Here is a 24,516-nt window from a genome sequence, read left to right as displayed (position 1 = left end):
AAAATATACTTAATCATTACAGTGGTGGACATTGAAACTTAATATACTTAATCATTACAGTGGTGGACATTGAAACTTTTTTCGTATCATAACATGACATTCTTGTCTTATTTGTCAGCCGGAGCCAATGATCTTGGGAGGAATGACTGTTAGCATTGGTGACAAGTATGTGGACATATTGACAAAGATTAAAAAAATTAAATGTGTTGTAAAGGCTGGGGAGGAATGGGTTGACTGCAAGCATCATATTGTTAAAGTGCTTCATAACAGTGTGATAAATACACAATTTATTTACAAGACCTCTGTACAGTTCTAAAGTAGCCTAGTCTCATTTGAACCTCAAGAGTTATGGCTTGAAGTAGGCTATGTAGCAAATACCAAAACCAGGATCCCATTCTGAAATTCTAAGAAGAGGGTAAAAAGACTGATCCTTTTTTTCTTTTTCTGTGTAGCCCACATAGGCGTACTAGTAGAACGCCTGATTTTCAACTGGCATAGGGCTACCTTTGACAAATATTAAATGTTTATTAAATATATCAAATATTAAATGTTTATTCAAATATCTTAAATAATTTAGGAGATAAAGCATTCCATGTGATTTGCTTATTACCTAGCCTCAAGAATATCAAGATATCTGAAGTGCCTTTGTCTGAATGGCGATACATGGCATTTTATTGTCCACAGAAGCCGATTACGTTTTCACTGGGCACCTAATCAAGAACAGACGAATTTCCTTGTAGAAACTGGCGCATGCGCGCGGACCCATCGTACAATATCACATTTTTTTTTACGAAAATGGCTGCCTCTCAGATTTAAACCTCACTGCTACAGCAAAAAAATATCCACTATATAAACCATACGAAGAGCAATCGGATGTCGGAAAGCATTTTGGAGGTCTAAGGATGTCGTAATGCAGGCATAAATAAGACTATGCTTTGGTTTCAAGGATGGAAGATATATCTGTTTCATATTTAACCCGTTGCATTCCATGATCCTATCTGCGTACCGTTGAGGTAAAGTAACGTTAATGTCTTTTTTTTGTTGCAATTATATCTAAAGAAATGCACTATTGTTTGCATACATTTAGGATGTTTTGTATATTAAAAAATATGTTCCTAGTTTGGACAAGCTGTGTTGGATGTAAATTGGCCGTGTGCATCATGGTGTAACAAAACACTTACACTAACCGACATTACAATGCATTGGCATTAGGCAATACACGCCTCTGTCTTTAGCTCAGCTGAAAGTAGCGCTCTTATTTTTGAAAATACAAATGCAGAGAGATTTGGGGAATAATGACAGATATGGCAGCGGTCAACAACTGTACAGAGTCTGCCATTCGAACATGATTCCGACCGCACCAGCAGCCATTAACTTCATACTGTAGACCCAGCTGCGGTTTCTCCAATACATTTCTACAGTGTTAGAGAAGACATAGCATGCCAGTAAGGAAACGGCCATGATCAACGTGTTCAATGCTGGTTAAATTTAGTTAAGTGTTATGTTAATTTAATGTGCCCTGTCGGAAGGGGGAAGTGATGTCAGAATAGTGGCATGCATAGGCGCCAAAGTAAAGTCCCTTGCACTTACACTAGCCTAATGAATGAGCTGCTATTTCACAAGCACATTTGACTAACAGTTGTCAGCAATATACATGTTGCATGTAATACTCATTCAGTTCTATATTTCACTTGTGCCACTGTAGAAAATGATGCACCAAGTTGCCAACAACAACAATGACTATGGTCTGGGGGGGCTGTCTGAGGAGGGCCAGCACTCTGCCAGCCATTTCGAACTGTGCAGCTCACAGACCAAACAGTTCTACCCTTCAGTCCCACCGCCCTCGGCCGCCCTGCAGTTGCCCCTCAGCAGCCTGCCCCCAATGCCCCAGAGTATGCTCAAGCCCATGTCATGCCAAATGCAGGATAACCCCAACGACTTCCACCCGCAGTCGGTAAGGATGAGGAGCAGCAACGAGGCACCAGAGGGATCCAAGAAGAAGAAGGGCCTGGGTAAGTCTGGCCGGCGGGGGAGGCCCTCGGGCACCACCAAGTCCGCAGGCTACCGCACGAGCACCGGGCGACCGCCAGGCACGACCAGGGCGGCCGGCTTCAAGACCAGCCCGGGGAGGCCGCTCGGCACCACCAAAGCCGCGGGCTACAAGGTCAGCCCGGGACGCCCCCCCGGAAGTATTAAGACACTGGCCCGGCTCAATAAACTAGAGTATGGTACGAGCAATGGCGCACCTTTCCCCTACGCCATGATGCAGAAGAGAGCACTGAGCGAGGCCGCTGTCAAAGAGAAAGACAATAACGACCAGAGATGTGCACAGGTCTTTGAGCTCGAGTCTGGGTCGAGTTTGAAGACCCTGAGCTCGAGTCCGAGTCAAGTGTCGAGCCTCTGAGAGATGAGTCTGAGTTGAGTCTTAAGTGTTTGATAGCAAAGCCTGAGTTGAGTCTTGAAGTTTTTTTCTATTTATTCAGAACGAGGGAAGGATAGAGAAGGAGGAGGAGAGGGAGGGGGTCAGTGGGAGCACATGGCCAAGTGCTGGGGTTGACAGTGTCTTTCAGATACTTGTACATCCAAAATGTGCGGAGTCGGAAAGGACTGCTTTTTGATACCTACACTAACACTATGTATGCCTCATTGTAATATCATTACGGTCCTTTTGTCTCTCCTTATCCAAAGAACATAACCATGCCCTATTATCTCAACATGTATGTTTTATTGCTGTACAAATGTGCATGATGGTAGCCTTGTCAAATGAATTCACTTTTTCAGTACATGATAATGGTAAGTAATTTCAGTTCACTTGATGTCATACCAGATGACTGAAATGGGATGGATGCATTCATGCTATTCTCCTTTTGTTAAGTCAGCCCACAGTATGCCTGCATACACCGTGCTGTCCTCACTCTTATCCACTCCCTGAGGTACAGGTGATCCAGCCATCATGAGCTTCTGCAAGTCACAAGTTGCATTTGAATTGAACAAAAAAACATTGACATATATTAATCTCTTCTTTTGTGTGTTTGTGACAGTGTTGTTTTGTGATGTCCTTATATTACCCTATGCTTTATATTGATTTGTATACAACCGTGGTTTGTTCTTAGTTGAGGATTTTATTCCTGAGGAGGAAGATGCAATTTTTGAAATAATGAACATATATTGGGTTGAAAGCAAAGATGGATGTTGAACAATGTTGTATTTCCAATAGTATGTAAATATGAATGTTTTGTCTAAGTTATACTTTGTGATTTGGTCTCTGCAGTGTACTTTCAATCTACTGTTGATCAAACCCAGTATGGCAAATGTGTGACTTCACTCTTGGTTCATTCTCTTTTTTATCTTATGATCAAACTGCTAAATGTGTCATGACACAAATACATATGAATAGCCAATAATAAATATCACTCAAATAATCTAACCTGTATGGACAAGTTTACATGTGTTATTTTATTTCCACTGTCTTTTTATGCTTTAATGAAATTATTTAAATATAAGGGCTTTTGATTCGCCCATATTCAGTGGCCATTCTTTGGATGTACTGTAAAATAGCATCCATATAATAAAACATTTCACAATTATTTGATATGCATATGGTAATTAACGTTAGCAATCTACAGTACAATCGAAATGGCAGAGTATTCAGAACATCTCCATAATAATGAAGGTGTAGACTCTATAACGCAGCTTGAAGAGGGCAGCCTGTGATACCTGTTTTTACTGAGCCGGCCTGTCAGGAGAGGGAAATTACAGCAAACGACCACAAGAATTCTGTCTGAAATGCTGACCAATTCGAGGTAATTTCGTAACAGCACTCATTTACAGACAAGGCCTGCAGAAAAAACTGATATGATATTCGTTCGCCGTCGACCTATATTGTGCGATAATGTGCTTTCATAGAAGAAAGGCCTACGTCCGCAGGTTTGGACTAGTTCATGGGGGTTATTCCTATTAGGGTCGATCGAAAATAAGAAAAAAAACATTATTTGCTGCTTATGACAAGTTTACATGAGCTCATGTGTTTATTTCTAAGTTGGTTGATTTATTTTTACGACAGGCCCTATGTAATAGTTCGCTATATAATTTTCGAGGATGAGATGTCCTCTTTATGTTTAAGGGATTGATGCTATTTCCTGTTAGGCTACACGCTTCCCCCTAGTGAAACAAGTCCCTTTTAAACGTTCTAACCTTCCAAACAAAGGATCGTGCCTGATTCAAAGTGTGGCTTTTGTGGTTAGGTTTGCACACAAAAAAGATACGATCAATTCGTTTAAATCAACAGAGACACTCGGTTTTATTTTTATTTTGCCAGTGTTGACATGCAGTTCACATGATTTGAGCATGTCGTGGCCTGTAAATGGAGACCGGTTAATGTATTCCATTTACAGTCCGATTTTAACAGCACGCACTTCAAAAATATTACATAGCCTACATCAGACCATGTTCCATGATTCATTTGGTCTAGAATGTCAGATAAGAGTATGTGTTAAAACTTGAGTGTTTTTTTTATTTCATAGCGTGCACGGATGCCTAAAATGGAGGAAGTTACGCCTTTGTTAGGGTAAGGAAACAAATGGCGTTATGGTTAACTGCAGTGGGGCAGAGTAGGCTAATGCCGCTCTTATAATTTGCGAATTGCTCTGCTAGGTCATGCACAAATGTTTTTGTAGCAACAGAAGAAACAGCAATCGTGTTTTCCCTTCACATATAATTTACGCTATACCTGAGTTTCTGCCGGGGCATAAGGCTGTTAAGTACCCCAATGTGCACACAGACTGGGGGTTGGGTGGCTGTGCCGATTGGTCGTTCACCAGCACAGTCAGTCAGGGCTTGTTTTAACATAACCAGGGGCATTCGGCAGCAAGCAAACAATCATGTATTCAAAATGAATCTGGGGCTGATTGAAGCTTGCGTGAAGGACATGTACTTTTGCAACATATAGACACTTCGCTGAAATGAGAGACATTTCGAGAATTTTGTCACAGGATGATTTTTTTTATTTTTGAAGGGACCGCCGCCGATGAGGCGATAGAGGGGAAAGAATGAGTGCTGAGCCTGGGCCTACTAGAGTTGGTACTGGGATTTTGCAGATCCGCTTTCACAAATTGAAAAAAACAAACGCTACATATCGTAATTTGAAATGCTCTCGAGTGGTTTTGTTGTGACCGACCCTTAAATGGTAAGATTCCGGCGACTTTTTATATTCTAGTGGTATTAGCTGTATTTCCTATCGTCCTTTCATATAGGGGTGACTAGCGAGCTGTCGGTTTGTCTGCATATGGGAACTAGCAGCAGCTTTAGTGTTGATGGCACGGTGTAGCTTGAAGACTCAAGCTCACTGTTTAGATCATTGATATTTTAAGAGCCATCGACAGGTGAACAATTGTTACGGAAATATGTTACACGTCAAGGCGATGTTTATACTGCATGGAATCGCTGCACGACGGTATTTTTAGGTAAATCTGTCTGCCACACTGTCTTGACGGCCTGGCCAGAGGTTGCCAGTCCATGTCGGCTAATTAGGCTACGCCTGAGCACGGTCGGGGCTGGTTTTGGTCGAAAACGTTTCTTTGTCAACCTATTTCTGACAAATCGTGTATTTCTAAGTGTCACAAAGGGGTTTGAAGCCATTTACCGCAGGTAGCACGCCATAACAGAAGTAGCAAAGGCTGTTTTGTTAATGATCTGAAACATCTACACAGGCTCTCTAAGTATTGTGTCTTTATTATCGTATCAATCTTCTTGCAGTTCTGGATCTAACCCTAGGTCACAATTGAATGAGCCAGTTCTAAGTCTGCAAGTTATTCTCTCTCTCTCTCTCTGTTATAATAGGATGGAGTCATGACAACATGAATAAATCCTGTAAAGTGGCAGTGAGGGATGGCTCTCCCTGTCATTCCACCTCGCAGGAACTCCATACCTCGGGTGGACCCTTCAAGAGTGGAGCAGGCCGCTCACCTGCTCGGCTGTCGAAGACGGCCTTCAAGCAGACATCACAGTATCCATACAATCAGCAGAAAAACCCTTCCTCCTGCTACAGTCCTCTGAGACGCCTACAGGACCTCACAACCATGGTGAACAGACCTGACCTGAGTTTGCAGGAAAAGGACTTCCATGGCCGCAATCACTTGCACAGGCACAGTCCCTTGGGTGCCACTGACTTTGGGAGCGGACTCGTTCACACACCACTGTCTCCCAGTAATAGTGATACAAACCCACGGGAGTTGGATAAGAATGGTTTTTCACCTCTAAGCTCAGACAGCTTGGAACACTCTCCCCCTATTCCAAACGGCTACTTGCATTTCGAGTCTACCTTATTTGACAGCAAGGATGAAGACGACGACGATGAAGAAGATGATGATGATGATGATTATGAGCAAAGCAACGGTGAAGTAAGCGTGGTGTCGCTGTCCAACAAGTGTAAAAAAAGAGACTTCCCTGAAGTGTGCTATAGCTCAAGCACATACAAGCACGAACCTGTTGTGTCCAGTCTGGTCCCTAAAAACATACCTGATCCGGATCCTGCTATAATGTCCCATGGCCTTGATGACGTCAACATGGTGGATTTGGACAGTATGGATGAGTTCTCTGACAGTGACTGTGACCTGCCCAGTACGGAGAACATGGCTTCGTTAGGTTACGGGTTCTCGCCCAATGGTTCCTATTCAAACGTAAGCCATTTATTAATTTACTTTTGTAAATTAAATCTTGTAAATCTTGCTCATACTGCCAACCTTGTTTATTTTTAGCACATCAGTAACAAAACAAAACAAAGAAACAAAGGGCTCATCTTTCCCACCTCTTGATGCTCACATTGTTTTTTCCTCAATTCAATTAGAAAAACAATAATGCTTGTAGTGTTTAGTTTTACTGGTCGTATGCATTTTGTTTGTTTATTTTAGTCAAGTAGTCCGAAGAAGAAGCCGCTGCCTGGCATAAAGTATGCAGAGGGTGATGTTGTTTGGGCCAAGTTCAACCGGAGACCCTGGTGGCCCTGCCAAGTAACCTGTGACTCACCAAATGGAATCCACACACGAATGAAAGGTTGTTATTATTATATTGTAGCACACTGGTAACAATGACCATTAGCTGTATAGGCCTGTATCATGAGAAGAACTGGGCACAAATGACCTCAGCTCTAAATAGATGCATCAATTTATACATTGATTTCGCAACATTTCTTCAGCTATGAGGTTAATACAAGGGGGCAGTTAATATGTTTTTTTAACTTGCATAAAACACTGTCTTATACACAATGCGGCTAACACACAGGAAATTACAGTATATTTTATGATTCTTGCCTAAGTTGACCTATTGGTCACTCTGTGGTGTTGTTACAGTAGTGTGCCCACACTTGTCTGTCTCTAAACTAAATGTTTCTTTGGTTTGTCAGAACCCAGCCGGCGGCCCTGCCGGCTCTATTTCCTCAAGACTTTTGGAGAGATTGTGGACAGGGCTTGGGTCCCCGGGAAAGCCACGTATCCCTTTGAGGGGGGGCATCAGTTTGAAAATCTCCCCGTGCTCAGACGAAGAGGAAGGCAGAAGGAGAAAGACTACAAATACACGGTAAGACATAGGTGGTCACCACATGCTCTTTCGCACTGTGTTTCGTATACATGTAAAAGGGTCTTTGTCTAAATCGAGTTTGACTTTTGGGGAAAATAGCTTCTATTGGAAAAGGATGAGTTGTTGTCGCAGATTATTCTGAAGGATCTGTCCATTGAATTTTCCCTATTTTAAATCTTATGGTATGGCCGTAGTGCCATAGAGCTAGTAGTGAAGTGCAGCCGTGGCCTACTGGTTAGTGCTTCGGACTTGTAACCGGAGGGTTGCCGGTTCGAACCCGACTGGTAGGCCACGGCTGAAGTGCCCTTGAGCAAGGCACCTAACCCCTCACTGCTCCCCGAGTGCCACTGTTGTTGCAGGCAGCTCGCCGGGATTAGTGTGTGCTTCACCTCACTGTGTGTTCACTGTGCGCAGTGTGTTTCACTAATTCACGGATTGGGATAAATGCAGAGACCAAATTTCCCTCACGGGATCAAAAGAGTATATATACTTATACAATAGATAGTACAGCCACAGAGTTAGGTTAAGGATATAGTTTGAGAAGATATAAATGCAAATACCTGCTTTAAAGTAAGCATGCAAACACATCATAAACAGAGTGCATAATTCAATGAACAAGGTAAATGTTAGGTGCTTTGGGGTTGTTGCGACACGATCATGATGACGTCTGTCCTGGGCCTTTTCCCACAGTACTGGTCCCTAACTGTACATAATGTTCATGAATGGATGGACAATTCATGCTTTTCTATGTTATATCAGAGAGAGAATTAGCATCGCTCATCAGTGTTAGCATCCTCTGCATGCTCTTAATCCTCTGCAGATACCAAAACGCCTCATGGACTCGTGGAAAGCCAGCGTGAGGGAAGCGGAGGCCCACCTTCCGGTGGTCCCGAAGAACGGCTTGCTTGTGACCTCCGTGTGGGAAAGGGATGCGTCCACGCCTGTGGCTGACGAGAGGGCATCGGACTCGCCCTCCTGCTCAGCGGTTTTCCCCGCAGCCTCCCCTCTAAGCCCCCTGTTCTCCAACGGAAATGACCAACCCATGAGGAGCCCGCCCCTGACGAAAGAAAGCAGGAAAAAAACTCCCAGTAAAAAGAAAATGGCCATGTTGTATAAAACCTTTACCAACATCAAGGAAACGCATAAGACGTTGTCGAGCTGCGCAGAGGACAAAACGGAGGTCTTTGATAATCCCACGGTGTCAGATTTACCCAAGAAAGATACCAGAGATTGTTACTTTGATATTGATACAGTGCCCAGGATTCTATGCCCTAAACGCCCTGAGGAGCAGGAGCAGCCGCAGCAGCAGCCGATGCCCAAGAAGGTTCTGGGGAAAGATGTAATGCCGGTGACCCCCATAGTGAAGAAGACGGGAAAAGACAAACGAGAGAGGAATTCCAAGAGCATATCGTCCGTCGTGGCAGACTTGGCCATCAAACAGCTGGCCAACAAGGAGCGGGCGGCAAACTTGGCGCTCCAGAAGAAGAAGGCGAGCAACGCGTCCGGCTCCCCGGACAACGTGGTGAACCTGCACTCTCATCACCTCCCGGCCAGCAGTGGCCTGATGACGCGAGCGTTGCGAGCCAGCGAGGAGAGCGAGGAGGCACGGTCAGTTCCAGCAGAGGAGGGCCTCTCGCCCCATCGGGACCTGGCGGACATCTTGGAGAGGCGCTGGCAGTCCAAGCTGGTGCCCGACGCCGACTCCGAATCGGCCCGCTTGACCTTCTCCCCGCCTGCCCGCAGTCCTCCGACATCCCCGTTCCGCAAGTTCGCGAGCAGCAAATCGGACAAGAACCACGTCTGCAACGGAGCTCTTGTGAAGTCGGAGGCCTCCACTGACCATTCCTCTGTGGGTTCCGTTCAAGTGAAACAGGAGAACATTATGTCCGACATATCCTCCACCTCCTTCCCATCCCCATGTCTGTCGCCCTCAGAGTCTCCGCCGGACAGCAAAGACCTCCATGTCAAGTCGCCCCTGAAAGACGAGTGCGAGTCGGGCAAGTCCTCCGGTTACCACTTCAGCACCTTCCTGATGCTACTGAAGGACCTGCACGACACTAGAGAGAAGGAGGGCAAGCCTCTCACCTTGCCCCCACCTCCCTCGTCCTCGCTCATCAAGGAGGAGCCATCCCTCATCCCCGGGGCGTCTGGAGACGAGCCGTCGGAGAGCAGCCTCCGCGAGACGGACACCTCCTCCTCCTCCGCTGCCACCACGCACGGGACCAAAGTGCAGAACGGCGTTAAGTGCGTGAAGTCGCCGACGCCAAAGGCCTCCCACGCCAGACCTAGCAAGACAAAGTCGAAGTCCAGCACGAAAAAGGACGCGCCGAGAAGTGAAGGAAAGAATGTTCCGGCGGCGTCCCACACAGCACTCTTTAGCAAAACACTGAACACGCAGAAGCAACAGCAGCAGCAGCACTCGTCCGCGGCAGATTTGGATGCACTTGAAATGGGATTGCCACCCGCGGAAGACCTCCCCAGTTCCTACACTTTCCCCAAATTCGCTCCCAAGAAACGATGGCAGACGTTCGAATCGGGCACCACAAGGGATGTTGCGAAGTCCAAAGAGGGTGATCAGGGTCATTCGGCACAGCAGAACTCCGCAAAAGCGCCCTCAGAGGTTAATGGACTCTTCAAAGACGGCCACCATAGCAACCAAGACGTGGGTGAAAAGAAAGAAGGCTTAGGTAAGGTTCACATTTGTTTTAAAGGTAAGGGCAGTCGTTTTGTATTTTGTATATCAAGGTGAAAACTCAGTAAAAAATAATGTTGTGTGGATTTTGTTGTTTGTCCACAGAACCGAACAAGAGGCTTCGGAAACCCAGTAAACGACTTCTGGAGTGGAATGAGGACTATGAACAGATTTTCTGCCCAAAGAAGAAAACAAAGAAAACCCTAGAGACACTTAGATTGGTAACATGACTATGCTTTTTGTTCATGACTTAATTCATAAATACATACACATAAATACGTGCAATACTCTTCAAGCAAGTTAAAAAACACATAAAGCTGTTTGAAATCGACTGCCATGCCAACCCTGTATGTTAGCGCGTTAGTTAGCATGCCTGCCGTGTGTTTTGTAGGGGATGGGCTCAGGCGACACAAGTGGACGGTCCCCTGAAGAGGCGACTCCTCAACACCTACGACCAGTAGGAGACAAGCAGATGTCCCCAAATGGAGAGCAGTCTAAGACTTCCTCAGCATCTGAGCATTACCATCATCATCATCATCATCATCATCCTCCTTCCCCTCCTCATCTTCAACCTGTTCATCATCAACACCAGCCGACCGAGGGAACGCTCTCTGGTATGGCCTCCTCAAACCCTCCCCAGGAGGGTCCTTCATTGAGTATAGCAGAAGGAGAGACTCTGGGGCACACAGACACATGTAAGTCTGGTTTAGTCTGTATGTGTGTGTTTGTGTTTAAATGAGGGGAACGACTTGTTATGGAAGGTTCTCTATTTATTCACTCGTTTATTGAGTTGAGTGATTTATTGATTAATTGTTGGTGATTTCTTTAGCTTTCTCAGAACGAAAGAGACCAAGGAAGCCTTCTCACAAAGTTCTAGAATGTGTCATTGAGGAGGAACCCAACAGAAACCTGAAGAAGAAGGTAAGCTCAAGAGCAGGATATCAAGGCTCAGGGATGGATATCTTCCCCATGCTAACCATACTTGTACCGAATGCTGCATTTACAAATCCCAATATTGACATAAAGCAAAGCATGATCTATAAAAAAAAAAAAAAAGTAATGTTGGTGTAATTCTGTCAAGGACATGGTTTGAATGAAAAGCCTAGGTCTTGACTGTCAGGTTTAGACTCAATTTTAGTGTACTGAAAATGATCCCTTTGCATAGCTGCTAAAGTAGGTCATCTATGTAACCAAGTTTTCTTTCTTATTATTTTCAGAAGCCTATGAAGAAAGAACTATCTGCGCCCACTCTGCCAAGCCCTTCTCCCTCAGCAGGTGAGGAGAGACGCATTGAAGTTTCACCCCCCCCCCACATTCCAACATTTGTAGCAGGAAATAAGAGAACTTTTTTTTCTTCAGTTTGTTTCGAGCATACTACATTTTGTCCACCCATCCACATATTATGTCTATGCTTTTAGCAGTTAAGTGTGGAGCAGGCATGCATATGCCAAATTCGCACCATATTAGGGCTGAGCCTCTGTCTAGGCTGTTTGGATTTGACTCATTTGTTTCCCATCCCCAGCAATGTGTCCACCACCATCGGAGAGCGAAGCAAGCAATGACGCAGGGGCAATGACCGCCTCACCTGTCCAGCAGCAGACTCCCCCGGCCCCAATCAGTGTTAAAGAAGGAGAGGATGGAAGCCTGGATAGGACAAAAGAGGAGGCTGAGACCAGTGTGAATGGAGATGAGCCTTCACAGTCAGAGGTGAGGCAGGGACAGGGTGGGCTGGACTTTGGTCTCTGGTTGGTTACTGTGACTGGGTTATATTTAGCTGATATCAAGAGTATTTTTTTTTTTGTGCAGACTATTTTAAGGCTATTACATGACATACAAGTCCACACGTGCTTCTAAATAAAATATTACTCGTCTGTGCATTTGCAGTTTGCAGTAATTTTTTTAAACCATTGTTTCTAAACGTTATATTATTGAGACTGAGAATATGGACCTAGGTAACCTAATGATATACTGACCCACTTTTTAAATGACCTTGCACTCATCCAAGGTCATGTAGTCAGCCATTGCAAGTTCATAGTGTCATATTGGGGACATACTAACTTTCCATTGCCTTTATGGGATTCTGTATGTTAATCATATGTGATTATAGGTTATAGATGTGTTTTAGACATGTTTATGTTACATTTTAAATTCACAAATTCTTTCTTGTATTTTAATATTTTGCTTGATAATACAGTATCATGTCACAGATGTGGCTCTGTCTGATCTGACTGTAATTCTCCAAAAAAAAACAACCATACAAAGAGCTCCTAACATTTAGATGTGTGGCTGTATGCCTACAGGCATTAGTTTGAAAGGGGTGAACGCGGTTGCGGTATCTGAGATAGTAAGCCTGCTGTGGTCAAAACACTTCCCGTTTGTACATAAGTTTCACATGTCTATGCTGCTGGAATTAGTCTATCAAACTATTATTTGTTGGGTTAACAATAGCTGTGAACTGAATGTGTAAATGTCTGAAATGTTCTGAATGAGAATGCAAGTAGCAGCACCATTAGTAACATTCTACCTCTTCCCCACTGTCCAGTCCATAGTCTCATGTCATGATGGAAGCCTGTCCTCGCCCCATGATTTGCTGCCCAATGACTTGGGCTTGTCCGGCAAGAAGCCCTCGATGGAGAAAGGGGGCGCAGCCTCACTGAAGGAGAATGTGTGTCAGGTGAGGAGCCGTCATCGTCTGTTTTCACGCAGTGAGCTGTCAGCAGAACAGATGCACTTCTTAATTTTGTGTGCTACCGTTTAAAGAGTGAGCATGAGCGTGAGATGCTGTGCTAGCAGCCTGCTAACTGAGCTCGGCTCCTCCGTTGTCAGGTGTGTGAGAAGACTGGGGAGCTGCTGCTGTGTGAGGGCCAGTGCTGTGGGGCCTTCCATGTCGAGTGCATCGGCCTCACCGAAACCCCCAAAGGAAAGTTCGTCTGCAAGGAGTGTACCACAGGTGTGTCCTCTCTCTCTGTCTGTGTCTGTCTGTCTGTCTGTCTGTCTCTTCTTCCTTCTCTCTGTCTCTCTGTCTGTCTGTCTCTCTCTCTCAGCTGTCTATTGGATATATGGGCTGTTGTCAGGTGCTACTGTTCAGGCCCCTCTGGTCTAGCTGCTTTTGTTGCATTCTGAGACTCATGAGAGCCATCCATAAAGTTATAACAGTCATGGCTGAATGACTGATCATGCCATCTATCACTTTTTGGACATGTGGCTCTTTGGAAAAAATATTTAAAAAGAAAAAGAGCCAGACTGGAATTGGCTAAATGGCATATTGTCAAGTCAACCCTTCAGAAGAAATGCCCTTTAGACTGAGACAAAACTGGTGCTTTTTGGAAGCTCCCATCATCTCTGTGTTCAGAGTGGCCAGGAAAAGAACACCATACCTATTTAAAATGCTGCTTTGCTCCATCTAGCCCAGGGTGCCTTGGGTCTGCGCAGGGCCCAATGAAATGACAAGATCACAAGGCATTCTGGAGTGAAACATACAGCCTTGTTCACAAACTCCAGCCTCTCAGCTGCAGCCTTTGGGTCTTCCAACAGGATAATGACGCGCACACACACACACACACAGCTAAAAGCACCCAAGAATGGGTAAGAAGCCAATAGTGGACTGTTCTGAAGTTCCGGCCTGATAAGAAGCCAATAGTGGACTGTTCTGAAGTTCCGGCCTGATAAGAAGCCAATAGTGGACTGTTCTGAAGTTCCGGCCTGATAAGAAGCCAATAGTGGACTGTTCTGAAGTTCTGGCCTGATAAGAAGCCAATAGTGGACTGTTCTGAGTCCAGACCTAAAAGACCTAAACATGAAATAAACATGCAAAACACGAAATGCTGAGTAGTTTTCAATTAATTTAAAAGAAAAATGAGGGTTTTTCTTTTTTTTTTTTCGTGGAGGGGTACCAACAATTTCAGCCACAAGGTCTATATGTTGCCATATTTTTTGCAATCTTGCGATCTTGTTTTGATTTTGGTTTATTATAGTCTTCCACTCTAAACAATATTTCTATATATATATATGTGTGTGTGTGTGTGTGTGTGTGTGTGTGTGTGTGTGTGTGTGTGTGTGTGTGTGTGCACACTACTGTTCGGTCCTCCTCAGGTGTGCACACCTGTTTCGTGTGCAAGACGGCGGGGCGAGACGTGAAGCGCTGCCAGATCCCGGTGTGTGGGAAGTTCTACCACATGGACTGCATCCTGAAGCACAGCCCCACCGTTCCCCAGAGCCGCGGCTTCCGCTGCTCCCTGCACGTCTGCCTGGCCTGCTACGTCACCAACCCCACAAACCCCAGCAGCTCCAAAGGTGGGTGACGTGCACAGAGACGAGAGGCCCTGCTTGGCTCCGACTGAAAAACAGGAGTTAAAGTTAAAGTCGATTTGTTATTTAGCAGACACTTTTATCCAAAGCGACGTAGACTCGCAGGTGGTGATGTTATTGTTGCTCCACCACATCCGGATTTGAGGAAGTTAAAGAAACATCCCCTTTGGATGTGGACATGATTGGATATGTTGGGATTATACAGGATGTCGTGTTTGATGAACAGAGAAGTGCTGGAGTAGTCTGTGTGATGAGCAGGATTCCCCCTAAAATTGGATCATAGGAAAGAATATGATAGGATGTAGAATATTATATATATTTTCAGTATTTTTTTATTGAAATCTTTTTGTGATCTCCACCTCAGACTGTTTCGGATGTACACAAACAAACATTATTCAGCATACAGGCACAGAATTCATTCAAAGTAGGACACATAGTCAAGTGCAAATTAGCAGAACATAATCTCCTGTCTTTTTTCTCTCTCTCTCTCTCTCCCCCCCTCCCTCTCTCTCTCCTTCTACAGGTCGTCTGACTCGTTGCGTCCGCTGTCCTGTGGCGTACCACGCCAACGACTACTGCATGGCTGCTGGCAGCGTCCCCCTGGCCAATAACAGCTTCCTGTGCCCTAACCACTTCACGGCACGCAAGGGCTGTCGAAACCATGAACACATCAACGTCAGCTGGTGCTTCGTGTGCTCCGAGGGTCAGTTGTTTGCTATTTTGACGTATTATTTTTAAAAAGATAGTGAAGTGAATTCAATATAAATTCATAAACACAACAAGCATATAATGACATTCAGATATTTTACTGACATATTTTGGGCAAGCACCTCTGCTTTTATTATATAATGCTTTGAAAATGTGTTTTGTAATCACATAGAATGATAAACATGAGCATCACTTATTTATTTACTTGCATTTTCTTATTTGAATTGCATAAGATAGCAGCATACGGTTCTAATGTTTGGGTCTTCAGGCTGTATTTGCACTTTTGACTGTTTTCATAAGCTGACAACAAACTGAAGTAGCCATCACCTGCTCCAGCTGTTGACCCAGTATGGACATAACTGTGTTGTGTGCTGTGTGCAACATGCAGGGGTGTGAGTCATTTAACAGCTGCACTGTGTTGTACATGCAGGAGGTAGTCTGCTATGCTGTGAGTCGTGTCCTGCTGCCTTCCACCGCGAGTGTCTGAACATCGACATGCCCAAAGGGAGCTGGTTCTGCAATGATTGCCGGGCCGGGAAGAAGCCCCACTTCAAGGACATCCTGTGGGTCAAAGTGGGTCGGTACAGGTGAGGAATATTGGCATCTCAGGGAAAAACAGTCAGTTGATGAACCTCTGCATCCAATGTCCATGGTCATTTTTCTAGTCATAGCAGAGTTGTACATTCCTTCAGATAAAATATTGCAACATTAAGAAGTTATAAAGTAATATCATATTACTAAGGATTTATAAAGTATGATCACCCGGTGAGAAGAAATACTCTTTTCTGATTGGCTGGTGGGGTGGCTATTAATTCTGAATAACAGGACACCGTTCCATATCAATGCTTATGAATGGTAACTATAACAACCATAGTAGGACGACGGTTGCAGCGCTCTAGAATTTTTGGTTGCAGGCTTCGCAACAATGGAATCAACTGTAAACAAGCTAACTGTCCATGCTATTGCTGTTATAGGGCCAACGAAAGTTGTAGAACAAGCTGAACTAGTGAGCTTCTTTTTAAACGGAACCGCGTGTTTCCTTTGCTTTACAGTGGCAACCGGGTGATAATCGGGGTAACGGCCTTCGAGGTGTGTCCAGTTATACGGAATTAATGGACTCGGGCAGAGGCAACTCCGCTGCGCATCGGGGAGTTTTTTGCCCCTCGCCCTTGTCCATTAATTCCGTATAACAGGACACCTCGTCGGCCGTTATCCCTTACATATTGCATTACAAAGTAGTTATAAAGTAATATCGCATTACAAAGGAGTTATAAAGTACTTGTCGTTATTTTGATTGGCTGCAAAGAGAGTGTTGGAGAGGATTGTCTTAACTCTCATGCTCCATGCACAGTATAAAATACCTTTATCTCCGGTGAGAAGAGGTGCTATCAGATTGTAGATGCTGCTGCTAAGTTCCATCTACATTGGCATTACACCTTTTCTAGCCGCTCTGTTGACAATAATCTGACTTCTCATCAGATGGTGGCCGGCGGAGGTCAGTCATCCTCGGAACGTTCCGGAAAACATCCTGCGAATGAAGCACGAGGTGGGCGAGTTTCCTGTGCATTTCTTCGGCTCCAAGGATTACGTGTGGACGTATCAGGCCCGGGTGTTCCCTTATATGGAGGGCGACGCCAACAACAAGGAGAAGATGGGAAAGGGGGCGGACGCCATCTACAAGAAAGGTAGGTGCTCTCCATGATCATGATGGGTAATGGCAGGTGTGTTTGAGCAGCGTTAGAAACGCCACCTGATGATCGATTTGCCTGTTTTTTTTTTTTTTTTCATTCTTAACCTGCCATTGCGAGCTTTGCGGGGATGCTTTGGATAAATGCTTTTTTACTTTACTTATTCTCTGATGTACTATGATTTATAACATTAATTGTCATAATTTGCCATTTGAGTACTTAACAGGGCACAATTTCTTTAGTGTCCCTGTGTGGCAAGTTTGTAGAGTCATTATTTGTTGACACAGGCATCCTGGTAGACCCAATATGCGCCATTTTGGTCTCAGCATGCTGCTGCTCTATTTTAAAGCTCCAAAAGTCTCCATCTGAAGTCATCAGGCCTGGGTGGGCTTGGAGCTCACTGGAGAGAACATTGCTTCTATATTAAGGCTGTTATGGTGGTCATTAAGAATGTTATGGGCATCTATCCAAATTCTCTCTCTCTCTGTGTGTGTGTGTGTGTGTGTGTGTGTGTGTGGTGGGGGGGGAGTTCTACCACAGCTTTGCAGGAGGCAGCCGAGAGGTTCCGCGAGTTGCAGGCGGAGAAAGAGATGAGGCAACTGCAGGAGGACAGGAGGAATGACAAGAAACCGCCGCCCTACAGGCACATAAAGGTACTGCCCCTGACATGCAGCACAGTCCCCGCATGTGGAGAAACCTGATGTTGATGGCGATGCTAATGGAAATTATTAATCTGCGCAAGTGGATTCACATTTGTGGAAACTGCTATGAATCACCAATGACTTAGTTTCTGCACTTTCGTTTTTCGTCATGTAATCTTAAAATACAGTCTATGTACAAATGTGAAGCATGAATCATAGCAATTTCATTTCTTTGTCAGCCATCTTTTTCCATATCTGTTGCACTTAGGGTATTTATGTATTAAATCTTGTAATCTCCAACAACTGAATACCCGGTTTACTCTTTATCCATTTCTCTCAGGTAAACAGGCCTATAGGTAAGGTCCAGATCATCACAGCCGACCTCTCTGAGATCCCCCGCTGCAACTGCAAGGCCACAGACGAGAACCCTTGTGGCATCGACTCGGAGTGCATCAACCGCATGCTGATGTACGAGTGCAACCCGCAGGTGTGCGCGGCCGGTGAACGCTGCCAAAACCAGAGCTTCACCAAGAGGCAGTACTGCGATGTGGAGATCTTCCGCACACTTTCTCGTGGATGGGGCCTGCGCTGCGTAAACGACATCAAGAAGGTTGGTGCATGTTAGCATAACGTCATTATAAAAGACAGCCATGTAGCATGACCTGATATCAAAAAGTATCATTAGTATTACCAGGTTTTATGCAAGATGACAAACATCAAAAGCATCTTGTGATGTTAGCATAACATTAGCATAAGAGAATTTAGCATAACAATATCAAAATGGTAGGGCGGTGGTTGCATAGCATTAGAATAATTTTCTTTTTTCATTTTTGTGAGTAGGGGGTATTTTTGTTTTGCCCTGTCGGATGTTTTCATTATTTATTTTTTTCAGGAAAATTAACGGGCGTAATCTGACCTCATGACCCCATTTGTCACTAACCTTGACCTATGTTTCCAGGTCACATTTAAAATGCTCACCTCTATAGCCATACATGTGTATGGCTTGAATTGCCTGTCAGCCTATCAGCGATCAACTTAACCATTGCTGAAATGCAATAAAATAAAAGCCTTTTACTGAAGCAGATGGAAATAGTTACATTTATTTTGCTTGGTTGGAAATGAAATTCCATAAAATATGCAGATACTTCAGTAGTCATTTTCTCAAACCAAAGCCACATTTATTTTTCAAAACCAGAAAATCATTTTCTTTGATGTGTCATTTCTTTCCCCCAGGGGGCGTTTGTCAGCGAGTATGTGGGTGAAGTGATCGATGAGGAGGAATGCAGAGCCAGGATCAAACACGCTCAAGAAAACGACATCTGCAACTTCTACATGCTCACGTTGGACAAGGTGAGGGCAACGCAAGGAATCACCATGCTGTCTCTGCACACTCCCACTGAAAACACAAACACAAATGATACAGTGCCCTTGTGCCTGGATGAAGGAGAACGTTTCGAGATGTTTTGTTTAATTTAATTTAAGATGTAATTTATCACTCTCACTTTCAGCCCCAATTTTATACCAGTAGGTGTTGCATGGGATTTGGATCCCTGGCCCCCATGTGGTAAGTTTCTGAAGTGGTTCGGTTCTCTCTCTCTAACTCTCTCGGTCTCGTTACTAGGACCGGATCATTGACGCAGGGCCCAAGGGGAACCAGGCCCGCTTCATGAATCATTGCTGCCAGCCCAACTGTGAGACGCAGAAGTGGACTGTGAATGGGGACACCAGAGTGGGCCTTTTTGCCTTAGAAGATGTCCCTAAGGGTGAGCCAGAACTGCCTATTGTTTTTTTTTTTTTTTTTATCACTCTTTTGTTTGAGTAGGCAAATAATAGTTATCTGACTCATCTGTGTGTAGCCATTCCAGGCTAGAACAACAGGGCTATTGCATTAAATATTTGTCTACTTCTCTTAGTTCCCTTTGTAATTTACTCAATTGTTGGTTTGTTTACGTAGGCGTGGAGCTCACCTTCAACTACAACCTTGAGTGTCTGGGGAATGGGAAGACCGTGTGCAAATGTGGAGCTCCAAACTGCAGTGGGTTTTTGGGAGTTCGACCAAAGGTCAGAATGAAAGGCTGTTTTATTCGTTCATTCGTTCGTTCATTCATTCATTCAACCTTTATTTATTCTTGGAGGTTCTTTGAGGGTAGTCCTCATTTTCAGTGAAGCCGAGATATTATCGCTATGTTATTGCCTTTTTCATGTTAAACAAAGACCGAATGACCATACATACATACAGAAATGGATTAGTGGTGACATTGATTAACTCTCAGTAACTCTGAAAGTACAAATATAAATGCAAATGTTGTCTTGTTTTTTTCTGCCATCTCTCTCTTCAGAACCAGCTCCCAGGAGAGGACAAGAAAAAGAAGAAGCTTCCAGTGAAGCGTAAGAATAAGCTGGAGGTGACCAAGGAGCGTGAGGATGAATGTTTCTACTGTGGGGACAGTGGTCAGATCATCTCCTGCAAAAAGCCTGGTTGCCCAAAGGTCTATCACGCAGACTGCCTCAACCTCTCCAAGAGACCTGCAGGTGAGAAACCACCGCACTTAACCACAGCACTTATCGAGATCAGATTAGCCTTTAGTGGAGATGGAGAGACTTGGTTTTGGGCAGTTGAGAGACAGAGAATACAGAGGATACTCAACACAAATTAGAGATTTATAAATTTACACCTATTGTCACACAACGCAACGCAACGCAATACATTTACACCTATCGTCACACTTACACAATTGCACCTATTGTCACACTTACACAATTGCACAGTCTTTGCACTGACTAGTCTTTGAGTTGTTGGAATGAAATAACATTGTCAGTTAACTTCGGACACCTCAGAATAAGGCCAAGTCACGTCTTCTGGAAGAAGCTAAGTGAACTAAATAAGGTGCCGTAGTGTTCCTGTTGATGTTTATCTGTCGATGTTTATCTGATTGTTTGTTTCTTCGAGGCCGATGGGAGTGCCCGTGGCACCAGTGTGACGAGTGCGGGCAGGAGGCGGCGTCCTTCTGCGAGATGTGCCCCAGCTCCTTCTGCAGCAAGCACCGCGAAGGCATGCTCTTCATCTCCAAGCTGGACGGCCGGCTCTCCTGCAGCGAACATGACCCCTGTGGGCCCGACCCGCTTGAGCCTGGCGAGATCCGCGGCGAGTTCATACCGGACCTGGCCACTGCACGGGCTATCGCGGCCGGACTGCCACTGCCCCTCCCAATGCCACCTGGGGCTGTCGCATCCGCCTCCGCCTCCACTGCTGCCACCCTCCCTTGCCCGCTCAAGATGGGCCAACCCGCCTTAACGCCCGCCACCTCCAAGCTTTTGCCTGCTCCTGCCAAGGGGGACCCCATAGCCCAGTATAGGACCCCTGGCAGGCCCTTTGTGACTCCAGCAGCAGACGGGGTGCTGGTGTCTCCCTCCGCTGGCTCAGTCCCTGTGAGCCCCAAAGAGGTGAAGGAGGAGGAACCAGAGGATGAGGGCGAGGTTATCGAGGGCGTGGTAGAGGGGGAATATGATGAGGAGGAGGATGAAGAAGAAGAGGAGGAGGAGGAAGAGGAGGAGGAGGTGGTGGAGCGGGAGTTTATCGAGGGTGTGGTAGAAGGGGAATATGACGAGGATGATGATGAAGAGGAGGAGGAGGACGAAGAGGAGGAGGAGGAGGAGGAGCTGGAGGTGATCGAAGACTACGAGGGGTTAGGCTTCGAGGACGAGGAGGTTGGGGTGGCAGCGAAGGAGGAGGATTGCGAGGACCCCTTAGAGTGTGTGGATGGGGACAGAGACGCGGACGCGTCCACGGATGAGGACTTCGAGGACTCCGCAGACCTGGCGGAGGTGGAGAGGCTGGAGAGGCTGGAGAGGAAGGAGTGGGAACGAGTGATGGGTGGAGAGAAGTGAACGCCTCCACTCTCCTCTCCCCTTTAACTCTGTCAGATTTCCCCACTCCGCTACTGCAGGGGGAGGGCGTGGGGGGTAGCTGTTCTTAAGGGTCAAACTGCTGGGCAAAACTTTCCCTCAACGTTCCCGGGAGACAGCCAGCCGAAGAAGAGAACGTAGAGGGAACACTTATGGCGTGTCTGTGGACGAACGCACAAAGGTGTTTGTGTTTTTTTTTTTTTTTCCAGCTGTTTTTGTTGTTGTTGTTGTTGTTGTTGGTTGTCGTTGTTGTTTTCAGGTCTACTGGTACCACCATGCCTTCTCAACTCAAATCCACTTGGAAAATCCACGCAAGGGATTGGAACTGGTGCTATGGGGCTGTGACTTCAGTTCTGACGTCCTTCAGTTATTTTCATGTTCATAGGTCGGGTGCTTTTTTCATGTTTCACGTTTTTGTCTGGTTTCGTTTCCTTCTTCAATCTGTTTACATTCTCTCTTGAAGAACAACAGCGCATTTTGAAAGGTGTCATTGCAGGAAAGACCCCACCGTGATACAAAAACGCACTGTCATTGGTGTTCATTGATACTACATAATCTCTCTTATACATCTATAAATACGTGGCCATTTAAAAAAAAAGATATCTGTGAATTAAGCCCCACATTTTGTACATCATGTTAATAAGGATTATGGGTCACTGGGATTTTTATTATTTTAATTCCAGAAATATTGTATTACTTGGTCATTACCACCTGCCCCCTTCAGAAATTAAGAAACTGTACCCTCCATTGCACTTTGTTGTCGAAATTCAGTGCTTTACCTTAAACACAAGGGAGGTGAGAACATTCCATGGCTTAATGTCTCCCTGTTACCTCAGTTGCATGCCTGTAGATGGTTTTGTTATTCTTGTTTTTCTGTTAATGATCATGGACGTTTCACCGTTGCTCCAAACAGTAGTGCAAAAGATGGAAGATTGAGGTGGCAAGGCATACATGCATTCACTATTTTCAGTCACCAGATGCCATTGAGAAAGGAAAAAAAAACATTTGGAAAAACTAAAGTCATTTAAATATTTACTTTTGAACCATTGTTTTTATCTGACGAGTAGATGAGCAGGGTGCTTTGTACATGTTTATGTTTGTAATCCCCTTTTGTCAGGAATGTCTTGGTCTTCACTGATAACTTGATGCAGATTCTTACGCTGTCTTCAAAGGTGTAAAAACCAAAGGTTGTGGTGTTTGGCCAATGCCTGGCTCTAGACTTCATGCAGATGGAATGATGGATGAGTTTACCTAAAAGAGCTTTCTATTGCCAGACTCCAGTCCTTGTATAGTTTCCTGTACTAACCAAAAGAATGGGAACATTTTAGAAGGTGCAATTTACATCCCTTTTAAAATTGCTTTGAAATTTTTACCCTCATGAAAGAAAAAAATAGCTGACATTTGTAAAATGAGCATAAATGGAGGATTTTACTGCCTTGTTATTTGACCCATGGATACCTGCTTTGTTTTAAATTGGTATTTTAATGCACTAAATATTTATAATTTAATGTAATTATTTGGAGGAGGTAATTTGATTGGAGTAACTAATTTGCCTACACAATTCTGTTCAAGTCATCGTCCCTGTAAAGTCTCGAAATGGAGCCTTAAGAATGTGGTTTACTTCATCACTATAAAGGTGTGACTTTTCTAAAATAGTATTTTAGTCAGTTTGAAAGGTGTGATTGAGTTATTGAGAGGGATTTATTCCCGTTAAGTAGAATTTAATTCTTGGTATGTACAACTCCCCTCATATTAAACCTAGACATCAAAGCACAGACAATGGAACAACATTGACATTTTTTTGTCAAACTCTTTTTAAAATCTTTTTTGATCTTGTCATTTCAAACAATACCCTACGTAAGTGAGAAATGAGAAAGCTTAGTTTGTTTTTTTGTGACTCGCTTGTAATGTTGTTTGAGCTTTCCAAAGTTGCCCCCTCATGACAACTACATGGAAACTGAATAATAATAAAAAAAAACTCAAGCAGTCTCTAAACATGTCTCAGAATGCCATTATGTGGATGATGAGCGTCTTGTAGTCCACAGTTTAATATATCAAGATGAAATGCATTTTTCAAAAATATATACAAATAACTTTTACTGAAGACCAAGTTTGCTCTGATTTTGATGACATTTTTTTAATTATTATTTTACCAATATCTTTCCAAGCCAGCATACTCACCGTGCTCCAGCATACGTCTCGTGGGGCAGTCCCAGCCACTTTTATTGAGGCAGTAATTTGTGCGAATGCTCTACCCAGGGACAAGGAATATGTGGAAAGAGTTATTCATAACAGATACGATGCAATACGAAACATTAGTGACTTTTTATGCCTTTTGTTCTATTCAAAAGTAAATTTATAAAAAAAACTTGAGAACCACAGGAAAGTCATCAGCCATTTGCTCCCCCCTCAGTTGACGTTAGAAATACATGTTTTGGGTTCCAGTCACTTAGGCCTACCTTATGTTATGTTTCTGATGTGTTTTTCTTTTGCAAGTTTTGGGTGCCTATGGGCCTTACAATCAACCCCTTCACTTGTTTTGTTGTTTTGGGTGAGCCTAAAACAAATTAGTGTAGTTTTGTTCTTTCAAGTATCTCCCCACTGGCACCTCACCTGTCCTGAATGCTCTCTTCTGTTTGGTCATATACTGAAATATGAACAAACCTTTTATTTCCTACTTTTATTGTCCCTTTATATTTATGTAACTTGTATTAGTTTTTTTCTGCAGATGTTTGTTTTGATCCTTCTTGTGTATGTGATGCGTCAGCTGCTGTATCTCAGCATTCTTCTGCCCTTTCTCCTGAACGTAAGAAAAAATGTTCTCATTTTCTCCAGGGTTATTTTGGGAGGGGATGGGGGATTTGCTGCCATGTGAGAAGACCCATGAACTGAACTGAACTGTACTGTACTCCACTCCCCCTGTGTATAATAAATATTATAAGTAAAGTTTTACAATAGACACTACCACCTTTTTGTTTTGTTGGTGTGTTGTTGGGGGTGG

The 24,516-nt window shown here is 44.3% G+C and overlaps 2 protein-coding genes across 4 annotated transcripts; both read left to right on the top strand.

Annotated features, from left to right (window-relative positions):
- The first annotated feature begins 736 nt into the window (after positions 1–736).
- Positions 737–3,431, top strand: si:ch1073-44g3.1 (UPF0461 protein C5orf24 homolog). Its single transcript, XM_042074076.1, has 2 exons — positions 737–1,013; positions 1,706–3,431. Exon 2 carries the CDS (start codon positions 1,709–1,711, stop codon positions 2,402–2,404), a length of 696 nt encoding a protein of 231 aa, XP_041930010.1. The 5' UTR covers positions 737–1,013; positions 1,706–1,708; the 3' UTR covers positions 2,405–3,431.
- A 243-nt stretch (positions 3,432–3,674) lies between these two features.
- nsd1a (nuclear receptor binding SET domain protein 1a) lies at positions 3,675–24,484 on the top strand. Of its 3 annotated transcripts, XM_042074041.1 has the most exons (24): positions 3,730–3,803; positions 4,524–4,567; positions 5,839–6,677; positions 6,909–7,050; positions 7,400–7,572; positions 8,393–10,259; positions 10,370–10,485; positions 10,656–10,959; positions 11,094–11,185; positions 11,482–11,539; positions 11,787–11,971; positions 12,807–12,938; positions 13,091–13,214; positions 14,357–14,557; positions 15,096–15,275; positions 15,711–15,867; positions 16,760–16,965; positions 17,509–17,621; positions 17,950–18,219; positions 18,843–18,959; positions 19,231–19,372; positions 19,564–19,670; positions 19,949–20,141; positions 20,560–24,484. In XM_042074041.1, exons 3-24 carry the CDS (start codon positions 5,856–5,858, stop codon positions 21,495–21,497), a joined length of 6,639 nt encoding a protein of 2,212 aa, XP_041929975.1. In that variant the 5' UTR covers positions 3,730–3,803; positions 4,524–4,567; positions 5,839–5,855; the 3' UTR covers positions 21,498–24,484. The 3 variants fall into 3 exon arrangements, with proteins under 3 accessions (XP_041929976.1, XP_041929975.1, XP_041929974.1); XM_042074042.1 differs by lacking the exon at positions 4,524–4,567 and having other exon boundaries at positions 3,675–3,803; XM_042074040.1 differs by lacking the exons at positions 3,730–3,803; positions 4,524–4,567 and adding an exon at positions 4,658–5,185.
- The last annotated feature ends 32 nt before the right edge of the window (positions 24,485–24,516 follow it).

This window comes from Alosa sapidissima, chromosome 20 (genome assembly GCF_018492685.1).
Source record: "Alosa sapidissima isolate fAloSap1 chromosome 20, fAloSap1.pri, whole genome shotgun sequence".
NCBI lineage: Eukaryota > Metazoa > Chordata > Actinopteri > Clupeiformes > Clupeidae > Alosa > Alosa sapidissima.
The sequence above is the reverse complement of the archived record's forward strand: the minus strand, read 5'-3'. Positions and strand labels throughout refer to the sequence as shown.